General features: G+C 45.1%; 1 protein-coding gene across 1 annotated transcript; it reads left to right on the forward strand.

The window, feature by feature from the left end:
* The first annotated feature begins 9,566 nt into the window (after positions 1 to 9,566).
* LOC141328006 (E3 ubiquitin-protein ligase TRIM35-like) lies at positions 9,567 to 14,594 on the forward strand. Its single transcript, XM_073835381.1, has 6 exons — positions 9,567 to 10,195; positions 10,645 to 10,740; positions 10,910 to 11,140; positions 11,218 to 11,240; positions 11,322 to 11,440; positions 13,810 to 14,594. The coding sequence occupies exons 1-6, from the start codon at positions 9,800 to 9,802 to the stop codon at positions 14,304 to 14,306; spliced, it is 1,362 nt and encodes a 453-aa protein (XP_073691482.1). The 5' UTR covers positions 9,567 to 9,799; the 3' UTR covers positions 14,307 to 14,594.
* Positions 14,595 to 15,212: the final 618 nt, after the last annotated feature.

Genomic DNA, 15,212 nt, shown 5'->3' on the forward strand with positions numbered 1-15,212 from the left:
TAATTCAAATTCAAAATCCTTGTTTGCATCCATTTCAGCCTTGTGCTGCTCCAAAGCAGCTGTTCTCCTCTTGATTTAACCAGCATTTATTTGGGGCTGGAGACCCTGCATATACACTTCTAGTTGCTGTCGCTCTTTTAAGACCTCCTGTGTGAGAGACAAGCTCTGGGTTTTCATCATGTTAAGGGATGTGAAGAACTTCCTCATGCTGGAAAAATGTCTAGGTTACGAAGGTAACCCACGTTCCCTAAAGGAGGGAACGGAGACGTTACACATGGGAATTCGCCTAGAATCCAATCATCTCTGAGCCTTACTGTGCGTTCACACCGCCGGCGGCGAGAGCGTCAAAGTGGCCGGAAGTCATTCATTTTCAATGTGAGCCGGCGGCGAGAAGCGGCGAGAGCGGCGCGGCGCGTTTTGGGCGGTGTGGGCGTCGGGGAGAGTTGAAGTCAGGTCAACTTTATGGTAATGAGCTATGACGCGGCTCGGCGGCAACCAATCGGAATGTAGAAGTTCACAGCTGAGAGGTTTCCAAAGAACGCAGTCGTGTAAACTTGGTTCCGGCCACATTAGTTCCCAAGGAAAATGGAGGAGAAGTTAATTGTTGCTGTGGCTGGTTTCCCCATAATCTAGGACGTGTCCCTGTTTTAAGTTTGCACTTAACCATGAACACAAAACCCACACCATACAAATGGCTTTTAATTGGTTTATTTCGTTAGCAAACATGTAACTATATTAAATTCAATTTCTTATTTTCATGTTTAAAATATTTAATGAGGTTAACTAACTTACACCCTACTTGTGGTCAGTCTGCACAAGATCGACATGCTTGTTTGCTTTGCGGCTGCTTTAAATACAAGACCAAGCGTTCGATCGTCAGAGCGTCAAGGAATCTTTCTACAGCGTTGCATGCAGGGCGGCCAGAGCGAATTTTGACGCTCTCGCCGGCGGCGGTGTGAACGCACAGTTATACAACAGGCCAATGAAAATTGGCAAGTGGCATTTGCATGACAAGCCACTCCCCCGTACATACGGGTATATAAGATGGTGTCATGCAGCCAGTCAGTCAGGTTTTCGCTGAAGAGCCGATCAAGCCGGCGTCAGCGCGACACCAGAGGCGTGGCAGGGGAATGTAACTCCATTTCGTAACCTAGACGTTCCCCTTCGGTCGAATCACTTCGACGTTACATATGGGAACAGACCCATGGAACAGGCCACGACCCTGACTCCGTGTTACGCACAAACCTACGTGCCGACAAGTATACGTGCCAGCAGGCGGGAGTGTAACGTAACCTTCCCAACGTCCTGGGGGCCAATTGTGGGGGACCCCGCAGGAATGCCAGTTGTACTGAAGCATGGTTTGGGGGGGGGGCGGAGCACATGAAACTTGTCATGCGGAAATAGAAAAATTCAATATATCCATAATCTCTTAGGGATATACAAGGGAAACAGAGGCCTTCTGGCTGACCTCTGGAAAAAATACAGCCACAACCTGCGGGGCGAAGGAGACCCAGCAGGAGCACAGTCAGAACTACTCCGCATCTAACCCTGACTGCGGGGCATGGAGGACCCAGGGTTCACCAAGGGTCTACATCCTGGGAAAACAGCGCACGGATCCCGTGGGAATGGCGCGGCAAACCGACACCAGCCGACCTCCCGCTCACCTGAAGTCCTTTTTATGTTAGGACACGGGAGGAACGGCCTCTACGCGAAGGTTATAAAACCCAGCGAAGGCATTCGGTGTCGCCCAGCCCGCAGCTCTACAGACATTGCTAGTGAGGCGCCATGAGCCAACGCATAGGATGAGGCAACACTCCGTTGTGGAGTGGGCATGAACACCTAAGGGGCATGGCTGACCTCTGTTTGGAGACAGCATTCCCTTTCTGCTGATCCTCCGAAGCAAATAAGGAGCTACTCGGTGCGTCTGAAGTGTTCAGTGCGGTCTACATGTATACGTAGAACACGGACTGGACACAACATTGCAAAGGCTGGGTCTGCCTCCTCCAGGGGCAGAGCTTGCAGGTTCACCACCTGATCGCGGAAAGGCGTAGTGGGAACCTTGGGCACATAGTCAGACCGGGGTCTCAAGATTTCACGTGAGAGTCGCCGGGCCCGATTTCTAGACACACTTTGCTGACAGAGAAAGCTTGTAGGTCCTCTACCCACTTGACAGAGGCCAGGGCAGTCAGGAGCGCTGTCTTAAGTGACAGGAATTTAAGCTCAACTGAGGCCAGTGGCTCGAATGGGGCATCCCGCAGGCCCTGAAGGGCGGCGGAGAGATCCAAAGAGGGTATGAGGTGCGGTCTGGGAGGACTCAACCTCCTGGCACCTCTGAGGAAATCTTCACGACCAGTGGGTGCTCACCTAGGAATGCTCCATCTACTGCATCGATATATGCTGCGATAGCGGCAACATACACTTTGAGAGTCGAAGGGGACAGCCTGCGCTTCAACTTCTCCTGCAGGAAGGAAAGCACTACTGCAATCGTGCATCTCTGTGGATCCTCTCTGCGAGAGGAGCACCAGTCAGCAATAGACCCCATCTCAGTGCATAAGCCTGCCTGGTAGAGGGGGCTCGGGACTGAGTGATAGTTTCTATCACGGCCTGTGGAAGGCCGGAGAGGTCTACGGTGCCAATCCGTGCCCTTGCAGGGAGGGACTGCCGCGAGGGAAACGGTTACTAAGACCTAAGTCTGGGTGGGCCACTCTCGTAGCGCACCAACAAGACTTACTCCTCGTCCTCCCTGGACTTGCACAGTGTCTGTGCAAGGAGGCTCGCTGGGGAACAGCGTACTTGGGCCCCGGAGGTCAGCTGTGTGCCAGTGTTACTCTGAAAAAGAGGCAGCAGGCAATGGGAGGAATCGGGAAGGGCGAGCAGATGTGGCTGGGCATTGCCGATATAGCTCCAAACTAGCTGCAACGTCACGGGGTGGAGTCGCCATTCTGCAGGGTGGGTGGACTGCCGTGGGAGCCGATGGGCTGCACGGTTGAGCTTCCCTGGCTTTAAGTGAATGGCAAGTAGCAAAATCTGCCACTTAGACTCCGTGGGAGCAGATGGTGTAAGCGTTTGTCGCACACGGCATCCCAACCCGTGGTAGGCCACGGGCTGACTTGTCGGCAATACTGCGGGAAAACGCCAGTCCGGAGTGAGCCGAGATGCCATGCCCATCATGGGACTCGATCGTGCTGAAGCGGTCTCACATAGCACTGACTGCGCGCTCTTGGTAGTAAGGCAGGCCGTCTTGTGGACCGAGTCGGGCTCCCGACCGAGGAAAGAGATCCTCCGTACCTTGACAAAGTTTACTCCTCCCTCGGTTGGCCTGACAGACCAGATGGCAAGGGTGTCGAAGCACCGGGTCCCCGGATTCGCACAAAAGAACTCGCAAGTGGGCTGCAAGGCACCAGTCGCTGAGACGGTTGGGAAAGCGAATCCCTGTCTGCCGACAGAGAGGACAGGGGAGCTCCCGTGGCCTAAAGAAGGCAGGGGAGAGGGGACTGGCCAAATGGACGCACCTCGCACTGAAGTGCTGGACCCCCGAGACAGACCGCAGAAGGGGTGTGTGCCAGGGGAAATTGAGACGCGACAGCGGGTGCCCTTCAGGCAGATGGCTGCAACCCAGCCCTGGAGACGGAAACATACGCGTATGTACTTCGTCGTGAGCGTCTGTGCCGACAGCCTGAGAAGGGACCGGGACAGAGCTCCATCCAGGATGGGTGTTAACCCACCACTCTTTCTGGGCACGTAGAAGTAGGGACTGTAAGGCCCTGACCTCATCCCGGCTGGAGGGACAGGCTAGATCGCGTCCTTCGCCAGTAGGAACGCGACCTCCGCAGGTAGGACAGAGGCACGCATGCCCGAATGAATCAAAAATGTAAAGGGTACCTCTGAACCTGGGCGGACGCCTGGTGGGCTGAAACGCCAATCCGGGCCGTATGGTCCGTATCAACCACCGTAGCGGCATCAAGGGAATGTTGACCGACGTGACCATGGTGGGGCAGCCTAGGGGAAGACAGGGAAGGAGACTGAACCCAGAAGGATATACGTTCTGGAAAAAAAGTCTAACTGCACTAAGCAGCGCTTACCTTCTTCCCTGGTTCCCACGCTGGCGACAAAGGGCTCCGAGTCTGGTTCCGAGGAGTGTAAGTGCTGCTCAGGAAGGAAACTCGGGCCGAGGCCCCAGAGGTGTTTTAGAAAACTAGCTCTTTTTGTGAAAATGTGGGTACCGTCGACCGATGGGCCGATGGCAGCATTGAAGTACACAGTGGCTCCCGGCCCTCCACCAGGAGCGGGAACGTTGATGTCATCGTCCCCTGAAGAGCAGTCTCTATCACCTCTGGGTTGCCCGCGTCAGGGACGTTTCGCAGTTTTCTTGCGGGTGTTTCGGGCCGGTCCCTGTGCCGCGGGCGGCGCCGCTCTCCCACGGCTGGCTCTGCGTTTGCGGGCCCTCTCCGCCAACCTGGCGTCGTGGGCCTCCGCAGGGGGCGCCCTTGGCGACGTACAGGCGGAGGCGGAGTGACCGGCGGCGGGATGGGAACTTCGCAGCGGGGCAAGATGTGTTTAATCGCCTCCGTCTGTTTCTGTACTGCCGAGAACTGCTGAGCGAAGTCCTCGACAGTGTCGCCGAATAGGCCACTCTGGGAGATGGGAGCGTCAAGAAAGCGTGCTTTGTCGACTTCTGCCATCTGAACCAGAGTAAGCCATAGGTGTCGCTCCTGGACCACAGTCGTGGACATCACCTGACCAAGGGCCCACGCCGTGTCCTTCGTCGCCCGAAGGGCGAAGTCGGTGGCAGCGCGGAGTTCCTGCATCACGCCTTGGTCAGGACCACCCTCGTGCAGCTGTTTCAACCCCTTGGCTTGGTAGACTTGCAGGGTTGCCATAGCATGCAAGGCCAAGGCAGCCTGGCCCGCGGCGTGAAAAACGCGGCCCGCAAGGGCGGACGAGCGCTCACACGCCTTGGACGGGAGATGCGGCCGGTCCCGCCAGGTGGCGGCGCCACGCGGGCAAAGATGCACCGCAACAGCGCGCTCGACCTGGGGAACCAACACATATCCCCTGGCCGCCCCGCCATCAAGGGTGGCGAGGGGAGAGGAGCTGGGCAGCAGGCGAGATGAAAAAGGTGCCCGCCAGGTCTTCACCAGCTCCTCATGCACCTCCGGGAAGAAGGCACCGGGGGGGGGGCGCGGCGGTGCCGCGGGAGCCCTCCCCAGGAACCAGTTATTCAGCCGGGAAGGATCGGCCGAAGGCGATGGAGTAACCTCCAGACCGATCCCCCTGGCGGCTCGGAGGAGCATAGCCGAGAGCTCTGAGTCCACCTCCGACGGGGCAGCAACCACAGAGGGGCGCTGCGCCGCCGGGATAGCGTCCTCGCTCCCCGACTCTCCCTCTGATGCTGCAACTGACATGAGCCGCGGGGCGCGGAGGGGGGCCGTCTCGCAAGCGAGCGGCGAGTCTTCAACATACCCATAGTCATGCGTTCGCAATGAACGCATGAACTATCCATGAAAGCTGCCTCAGCATGATCAGGGCCCAGACATGTGAAACAGCTTTCATGTCCGTCCAGAGAGGTGAGGTGACTGCCGCACCCAGAAGCGCAATTACTCTTTTAGTCCCGGTCTGCCCAGGGAGGAAACCGCGGCACCACTGTGCACTCAATGAGGCTTGCTCGCTGGAGAGCAGAGGTCTTGTTATGACCGTGAAAACGGCCGCCCGCAGGACCCCGTTGGCGGCTGACGAGAAATTCACTCTTTCAGATGTTTGCTCTTTTTCGATCGGCAGCACACCAGCGGAGAAGAGCAGCAGCAGGAACGTGAGGTTTCTTCAATCTTGAATCAGTAGGCTTGAGCATGAGAGGCTCTGAAAGCGAAAAAGCTGACTGACTGGCTGCATGACGCCATCTTATATACCCGTATGTACGGGGGAGTGGCTTGTCATGTAAATGCCACTCGCCAATTTTCATTGGTCTGTTGTATAAGGCTCAGAGATGATTGGTTTCTAGGCGAATTCCCATATGTAACGTCGAAGTGATTCGACTGAAGGGGAACCCAACTTCCAGAACATTTGGTCCAAGTTTTCACAATCAGACTCCTCATCATCTGCAAATTTATTATTGGTAGCAAACAGTGCAGAGTTGTTGAACTTGAAGTGAAGTGGATCTCCAGACTCATTGGTAGAACAGGGCACCTCAGAGACTTTGATGGCCTCGAGAACAGGAGGTTTTTTCCCTTCTGCAAAAATCAGCACAAGGATGTTTGGAGCAATGTCCTTCCAAAATATGGAAAGAATGGAGTCAGACGTATTTCTGTGTGTGTGTTAGACGAGCGAGTGAAGCCTGGACTACAAAACATACAGCATCAACGCAGTCGATCCCTCCAGGGGCAGAAAAGAACTCTTGAATCTGCTTTTTGATTTTCTGGTCATGGGAAAGTCCTCTGGTGTCACCAAATCCTGGTGTGTCCACAATAGTCAGAGAATATGGAACCTAGAAACCATTCATGTGATTAATTTGATATGCTGTTATCACTGATGTCTGAATTTCAGCTTGATATCTCTGCTTCCCTTCATCTATTAGCACAAACCGGAAGTCATCTTCCCATTGCACTCCCAGAATGTAGTTGATCATGCTGTTGATTATAGTGGTTTTTCCTGCACCTGTGGCTCCGATCATCATAATGGTCTTGTTCACTTTTATAATGTTTTTCCCAAGCGTGCATCTTCTGCAGAATCCACCATTGTTCTGCCATGTTTCATCCAGACTGAGTTTAATTTTAGAAATGATGTGCATACACTTATTATTAGTGTGACATTTTAGCATCAAATAAAGAGGAGAACTTCAAAAATAGGCCAAACAAAATATTGGCAGCACATATCGGCTGACCCTGACCTTGGCATCAGTTATAGAAAAACTCATTAGTCGATGTCTAATTCACAGCAGATGAAGATTGATTCTCATCAGATCTGTGTAAAGGCTAAAACATCATCCGCCTGCTTCATCTCTTCAGTGTTCAAGAGATTCACTCCATTACATTTATTCATTCATCCTAAAAACTCTCACTGCATTCAAAGAGCTCATCTGATTCATTCATTCATTCAGTGGGAGTCAAAGACATGATCTCACTCACCTGTTTCCTAAATAATCCATCTCACAATGATAGTCTGACTCGGGAACAGATCTGACAACAGATTGAATCTGATTATTACATATGATCACATCCAGCACAGAGTTTGAGTTTATTTCAGACTGATTCCACAGATTTAGTCATCTGAAGATGATGAGAAACGTGATTCATGATCAAATATAGAGTGACATTTAACAACCGAAATGATTAAGACTGACTCACCTGGACATCCTTTTATGCCTCGAACCGATTAAGATGATGATGATGATGATGATGATGGAAAGAAGGATAAGAAGAAAAACAATGATGATAGCCAAAAGCCCCGGGAACTGACCTATACAAGTGACAGAAAATAAAATCAGACAGTCAACTTACGAAATTACGAGATGATCCTATGAAATCATGATATATGAATATGATGAAAACAACATCAGCAAACAAAACCACAGCTGTCACGCTCTTAATGATTTACCTGAAGGTTGTCGATCTGTAATCACTTTATTCAGATCATCTTTAATAAAACACAATGATCAATATGAGACAAACCATTGAAAGTGTATTGAGTGTGAACGAGATGTGCAGTGTTTTATTAGTGAATAATCAGACGTTTATCAGTTGAAACTCACCTGAGTTTGGAGTCTCTGCAGTCTCATTCCTTCACTGAAAAACACAATCATCATCATACTGTTTCTCTCACCTCTGAACATGGTCTTCAGTCTGAACTGTGATGACAGAAAGATACATTAAAGAAGAAATTATAAAATTAAATTCATATTAAACAGATGAATGTTGAGAGATTGATTTACTCCATCATCAGAATGACAGATGATGTGATGATTCAGATTCACACAGCGAGACGATCAGATGAGACTGAAATAACAGAATCTCTCAGTTTGTGAGGATTCCCTGGATCTGCTATGAGATGATTATCCTGAATACATGAAACACCATTAGATCATGAGTGTGTGAATAATGGTGTAGTTTGAGGACAGAAACACACTCACCTCTGAATACCAGCTCTGCTCACCGTGACTGACTGTGGGTACTTGACACTGGACTTCAGGCATTTTGGCATTTCCCTCTCCCCAGTCTTCCTCCAGACTCTGGCACCTTGATTTCCCAATGACATGCAAAATTTGAGCAACAGTCCAGTGCTGCTTCTCTGTAGCCCAGGTCAGGCGCTTCTGCCACTGTTTCTGGTTCAAAAGTGGCTTGACCTGGGGAATGCGGCACCTGTAGCCCATTTCCTGCACACGCCTGTACACGGTGGCTCTGGATGTTTCTACTCCAGACTCAGTCCACTGCTTCCGCAGGTCCCCCAAGGTCTGGAATCGGTCCTTCTCCACAATCTTCCTCAGGGTCTTTTCATGAGAACCTCTTCTCGTTGTGCAGCGTTTTCTGCCACACTTTTTCCTTCCCACAGACTTCCCACTGAGGTGCCTTGATACAGCACTCTGGGAACAGCCTATTCGTTCAGAAATATCTTTCTGTGTCTTACCCTCTTGCTTGAGGGTGTCAAAGATGGCCTACTGGTCGGCAGTCTTACCCATGATTGCGGTTTTGAGTAATGAACCAGCTGGGAGTTTTTAAAAGCCTCAGGAATCATTTGCAGGTGTTTAGAGTTAATTAGTTGATTCAGATGATTAGGTTAATAGCTCGTTTAGAGAACCTTTTCATGATATGCTAATTTTTTGAGGTTTTCATGAGCTGTATGCCAAAATCATCAATATTAAAACAATAAAAGGCTTGAACTACTTCAGTTGTGTTGTAATGAATCTGCAATATATGAAAGTCTAATGTTTATCGGTACATTACAGAAAATAATGAACTTTATCACAATATGCTAATTTTTTGAAAAGGACCCTGTATACTGACAAAAAGCACCGTCTTTCGGTTGAGACGTTAAACCGAGGTCCTGATTCTCTGTGGCCATTAAAACCCCAGGATATCCTTCAAAAAAGAGAAGAGGTGTAACCAGGCATCCTGGCCAAATTCACCCATTGGCCTCTGACCATCATGGCCTCCTAATCGTCCCCATATTCTGATTGGCTTCATCACTCTTTCTCCTCTTCACCAGTAAACTGGCGTGTGGTGGGCGTTCTGGGGCAATATGGCTGCAGTCGCATTATCCAGGTGAATGAGGAGATTCCCCCCTTCTATGTAAAGTGCTTTGAGTACCCAGAAAAGCACTATATAAATGTAAGGAATTATTATTATTATTATTATTATTATTATTATTATTATTATTATTATTATTATTATTATTATTATATTGAGCTTTGTGAGCCTGCTAAACCAGGTTGGATTTGTTTGGTTTTGTCAACTCTAAACCTACTCTGCAACTCTGAGATTGTTCATCTTGCTTCATGCTGCAGGTCACAGATGTTCGTGTCTGACTTGTTGAAACACACTCACCTGATCATAAACTCCTCCCTCTTACAGCTCTTACCAGGAAGAGACTGACGTGTTCTTTCTCCTTTCTGTCACACTGACTCTCTTCTCTACTGACAAACAACCAGCCATCAGTGAAGAACCAGGAGAAACACTTTACAGAAGGACTTTTGTTCAGTTTGTTTCTGAATAGACGGTAGATCTCTGTGATTCTCGTGGAGATTTGTTTTTCAGTCTGTCGTTCAGAAAGTGAAAGTAAAGTTTAGATCGCTGGAGCTCAAAGAGTCAAAATGGCTTCACTATCTGAAGATGATATTTCTTGTCCTGTATGTCAGGAAGTCTTCAAGAATCCTGTTCTTTTATCATGTAGTCACAGTGTCTGTAAAGAGTGTCTTCAACAGTTCTGGAGAACCAAGAAAACTCAGGAGTGTCCCGTCTGCAGGAGAAGATCCTCAAGAGAAAATCCTCCAAATAATCTTGTGTTAAAAAACTTGTGTGAGTCGTTCCTGAAGGAGAGAAATGAGAGACGTTCATCAGGATCTGAGGAGATCTGCAGTTTACACAGTGAGAAACTCAAACTCTTCTGTCTGAAGGACAAACAGCCGGTGTGTGTAGTGTGTATGAAATCAAAAAAACACATCAAGCACACAATCAGACCCATCGATGAAGTTGTCCCATCCTATAAGGTGAGAGAAATTAGTTTTTCAACTTCATGTTGTTTTAAAGTCCTGTTTACGTGTTGATTTGATTGATCAGAGCTGGTTGTGTTTAGTCCAGCTGAACTCCATTATCAATAAAGTTTCATAGATTTGGGGAATTAATAACTACAGGACAAATAGATTTACACACAGACCCAGTTGGTATCGGATAACTATTTTTACTTCAATAAATACACTATGTTCCAAATTATTATGCAAATTATATCTTTCTCTGATTTTCATAATTAGTCAATGCAAATGACAGTCAGTATAATTTTTATGAGATTTTTATGAGGTGTATGAGATTTTCACAAAAAAAAACCCAGAAGAAATCAGGATGGGGGCAAATAATTTTGCACTGCATTATATGATCATATCACTGTATCGTCTTCTCTTTCACTGTAATCTGGTGTTTTATGAATTTTGTTTAATTCTAGGAGGAGCTGAATACAGCACTGAAATCATTACAGGAGAAACTTAAGTGCAATAAAATATTAAAAGGAAAGTTTGCTAAAACAGCTGAACACATGAAGGTGAGGAAACAGAATGGAGAGTGATTTGGATTCCAGCTGTAGGATCACTATATACAGTTGTGATCTGATATATTTAATATAATGGATTAGTTGATCTCAGATGTGAATGATGTGATCGTGTCGATGTGTGTCGATGGAGACGATTGAAGTGAATGTGGTTTGATTTCAGTCTCAAGCTGAGCACACAGAGCGTCAGATTAAACAGCAGTTTGAGAAGCTTCATCAGTTTCTCAGAGATGAAGAAGAAGCTACAATCACTGCACTGAGGGAGGAAGAGGAGCAGAAGAAGCAGATGATGAAGGAGAAGCTGGAGGAGATGAACAGACACATCTCAGCTCTTTCACACACAATCAAAGACATGGAGGAGATGATGAAAGCCAGTGATGTCTGCTTTCTAAAGGTCTGATTTCAGATGATTGATTGATTGATTGATGATTGATTGAGTTGTTGATGATCAATGGTGTGTTTGTTCTGCAGGAGTTTCCAGTCTCAATGGAAAGGTGAGTGATCTGCTGGTGTCTCTGGTCTCTCTGCTTCTGATCCAAAGCCACTGCAGTTCTGACTCCTGAATGTTCTTCCAGAGTCCAGATCTCACAGCCGGATCCACAGACGCCTTCTGGAGCTTTGATTGATGTGCCACGTTACTTGGGCAACCTGCCGTTCAGAGTCTGGAAGAAGATGCAGGACATCGTCCAGAACAGTGAGTCTGAAGAGTTCTCCTAAAAAAGAGTTTTCTCTTAAAACCTATTCCCAAAGCTGCTGAGACAAACTTTTACTCAGGAATAGAGAGAAGTCTTTAGTTGAGAGTAAGGGGCGGGGTTGAGCTCAGTAATATGGATGATGTCAGCATGCTCATTAGCTATGCACACTGTGATTGGCTGATAGGGATTTCTCTGTCAGAGATTTATTCATATAAATATTGTAGAGTATGATACTATTTTGCCAAATTCAAATAAAGGTTTTACAATAAAAATGTGTGTTTAAAAATAAAGCTACGTGTCACTAATTAAACAACTAAATGTTCAGCTAATTGTCAGCCTCTTAAATGTGTGCTTCTCGTAAACAATTCGTGGATATATGAATATCCTTTTACTAATAGTAGAATGATCATTTCTGAATGCATGCAAACATAAAAGACAACCAAACTTTATACAAGGACCCTTGCACACTGAGTCAGAATTTTTTTTTGTAGGCATTTTTTTGTATTCATCATTCAAAACATTTGTCACGCATCAAATTATTTCACACCAGTCACGTAGTAATTCTTCCGATACAAAAAGAAAGAAAAAAAATCAATAAAAAGTCAAATGAAAACAATACAAAATGGAATATTCAAGCAGTGAGGATGATTTTCTTCTTAAAAAGAGAAAAAAAGAAAGGACATTGGGTCCATCCAGTTATAATATAAGGAGAGGAAGGAGAGAGTAGTTTTTTGTGCACCTCCTCAAAGGATCTCCGGGATTATCCCAGCAATTTAAAGTTTACTTAAGAACGTCAGTGACTTTGATGCTTTGCCAGAATTACTGGAGCCACAGATTATAAAGAAGACCACTAGTTTCTGTGAACTCAAGTGTACAAGGACCGTTACATGATGGCTCTAAACTGTCCTAACACCTCTCAGAATGCTTGCTATGGATGCAAAAAATGCAGAAAATCGAACCCGATCCGATTGTTTTTATGACGTCCTGGAGGCAGTATGTAAACGTGATTGACGTGAAACGTGAGGTAGTATTTGTTTTTGTGTTTTTACCCGAAAAAAAAAAAAAAAAATTGGGACAATGACCTTTCAAAAGGACAAATTTGGAGATAACTCCCAAAAGAATATAAAAATATGCATGCCTATGTGTGCAAATAAATGCAGTGTGTTTATAAAACTTTTACATTCTGAGGCAGATTATCGGCAATAGCCAATTTAGGATAGTTTGGGATTTGGTCTCAGTGATTTAGGAGTCCTCTTCACTACTGATGTTTCACAGATTTAGGAGCTTAAATGCTTTGTGAAATACTCTTAGAGCAAAAATGTAGGAGTCCTATATAAATTTAGGACTGACACGACCCTTTTAGCTCTAAGATGTTTTGTGAATACGGCCCTGAGCTCTTATACACACACACTGGAAATCATGATGATGAAGATGAGGCCATATTGACAGATTTCAGCATTATGAACCAGATCATCTACTGCACCAAAACCAGCAGCTCACTTTTACAAATAATCAATCCCACAATTCAGTCTGATTCACTCTCATATGTAGTCTAAAGTCACATAAACATTATTTCCTATTTGATTATTGCTGTTTATATGCTACTTTAATTAGGTTTTATTTGTATATATTTTTATTTATTCAATTTTGAAATAATAATTATTTTCTATTTAAGTTCATTTTTAGCATGTGTAATTATAAATCATTTTATTTCAGTTTTAGGTTGTCATTTGAATTCTTCATGTTAATTTATTTTATTTATTTAGAGTAGTTGCCAAAACAACATTTCTGAACATTTAAATTTTAATAAATTGATTGTAAGCTTTATTTTAATTACTGAATAATTAAATAAATAACTAAATATTTTTAATTGTAGTTTTTGTTAATATCAGCAAGCTTATTACTATTATCATTATCATTATTATAGTATTATTTCATTGCATTATTGTAGAATAATATCTACTGTTTATTTATTTTAGACAGAATTCAGTAAATACCTTTGTGATTCATAAAAGAGAAACACTGAGGACAACGATAAAGATATGAACATTATTTACTGCATATCTCTACATGAAAACATGAAATCACTGTGTAAAGATCTGTTTATTAAAATGATCTTCTGACTCTAATTGAATCTAAATGAGAGTAAATGAAAGTGTTTTGAGTTTGTGTCTGTCAGTGTTTGTGATTGAACTTTCAGTATTGATAAATCAGACAGAGAATGACTGACAGTGATGAGAGGAAAATGTCTGATGTGTTTGATCAACAGGACGAGTGTCATAATTCATAATCATCTGTGTTGGGTTCAGTCTTGATCATTATATGAACATCAGAATAACAGCAGCATCTGTTGATTGTGTCTCATCAGCTCCTGTCATTCTGGATCCAAACACGGCTCATCCAGATCTCCTTCTGTCTGATGATCTGACCAGTGTGACATTCAGCTTCGACAATCAACCTGTTCCTGATAATCCTGAGAGATTTGACTGTGATCTCTGTGTTCTGGGTTCAGAGGGTTTTAACTCAGGAACACACTGCTGGGATGTGGAGGTTAAACAGAGTTCAGTCTGGAGTATTGGAGTAACTACAGCATCAAACCAGAGGAAGGGAGGTGTTTTCTTCAACACTGGTGTCTGGTGTGTGTGGTATGGAGGGTCTCCAGGTTCTGGTTTTGGTGTTAAACAGTGTCTTGATCGTGTGAGAGTGAATCTGGACTATGACAGAGGAACGGTGTCATTCTCTGATCCTGTAACTAACACACATCTACACACATTCACAACCTCCTTCACTCACACACTCTTACCATTCTTCTGTACTATTGATGATTCTTCCTCTCTGAGGATCTTATCGATCAATAGTCAGTAATCTGTAGATCTGGATCTTCCTGCTTTCATCTTTCATCATGTTTCAATATTTAATCCAGATCACATCAGTAAGAGACTGTTGATCTGAACATCAGACCAGAAAACAACTACATTTATTCATCTTTACAAATGAACAATTATTCAAACACGTGATGAAGGGCTCAAATAAATCATCTTCATCATATCTGACCAATGAGAAACAGTCAGATCATATTTTCTCTAGTGTTATTCCACTATTGATTCAACACATTCTCAGTGTTTGTTGTCAATGAAGAATTGTTGATTTCAGTTCTAGAGATTAATGATCATTCAGAATTCATTATCATTCACAACCAGTAATTATTCAACCTGATGCTTTTCTAGAGCAGTGGAGGAGCAGGATGTTTTCATTTTATATTCATTTCAATATGAAACTGTGTTTGACTATGAAATACTGGAGAGTTTTAGTCACTAAAACACAACTGAGTGAAAACTGTACTGTACCTGTTTGCTGATGTTTGACCATGTCTATAGGTTTATTAATAAAGCTTCGCATTTGGATCCGACTCTTCCTTGCTCCACAACAATAAACAGGAGAAATGGAGATGTGATAAAAGTTATCAGTCTGTCAGCCATCATGTAACATGGTCACCATATTTTAACCACAGTAACCACAAATCAACCATGATGTTGTTACACTAACTATAGTTTAACCACTGTATCTGCAGTAAAACTGTGTTATACAAATGGTAGCCTGATCAATACACCCCAAAAAGGCAGGGTTACTACACTTTTACTATAATAAAACCATGGTCTATTTAATGAACAACACTCATAAATGAAGATGAACATGTTCTTACACAGCAGTGAGTGAACTTTGAAAGTATTTATGAAGTTTAATAAAAAGGAGAGGAGTTGTGAGGAAGCT

This window comes from Garra rufa, chromosome 1, assembly GCF_049309525.1.
Source record: "Garra rufa chromosome 1, GarRuf1.0, whole genome shotgun sequence".
In the NCBI taxonomy this organism is placed as follows: domain Eukaryota; kingdom Metazoa; phylum Chordata; class Actinopteri; order Cypriniformes; family Cyprinidae; genus Garra; species Garra rufa.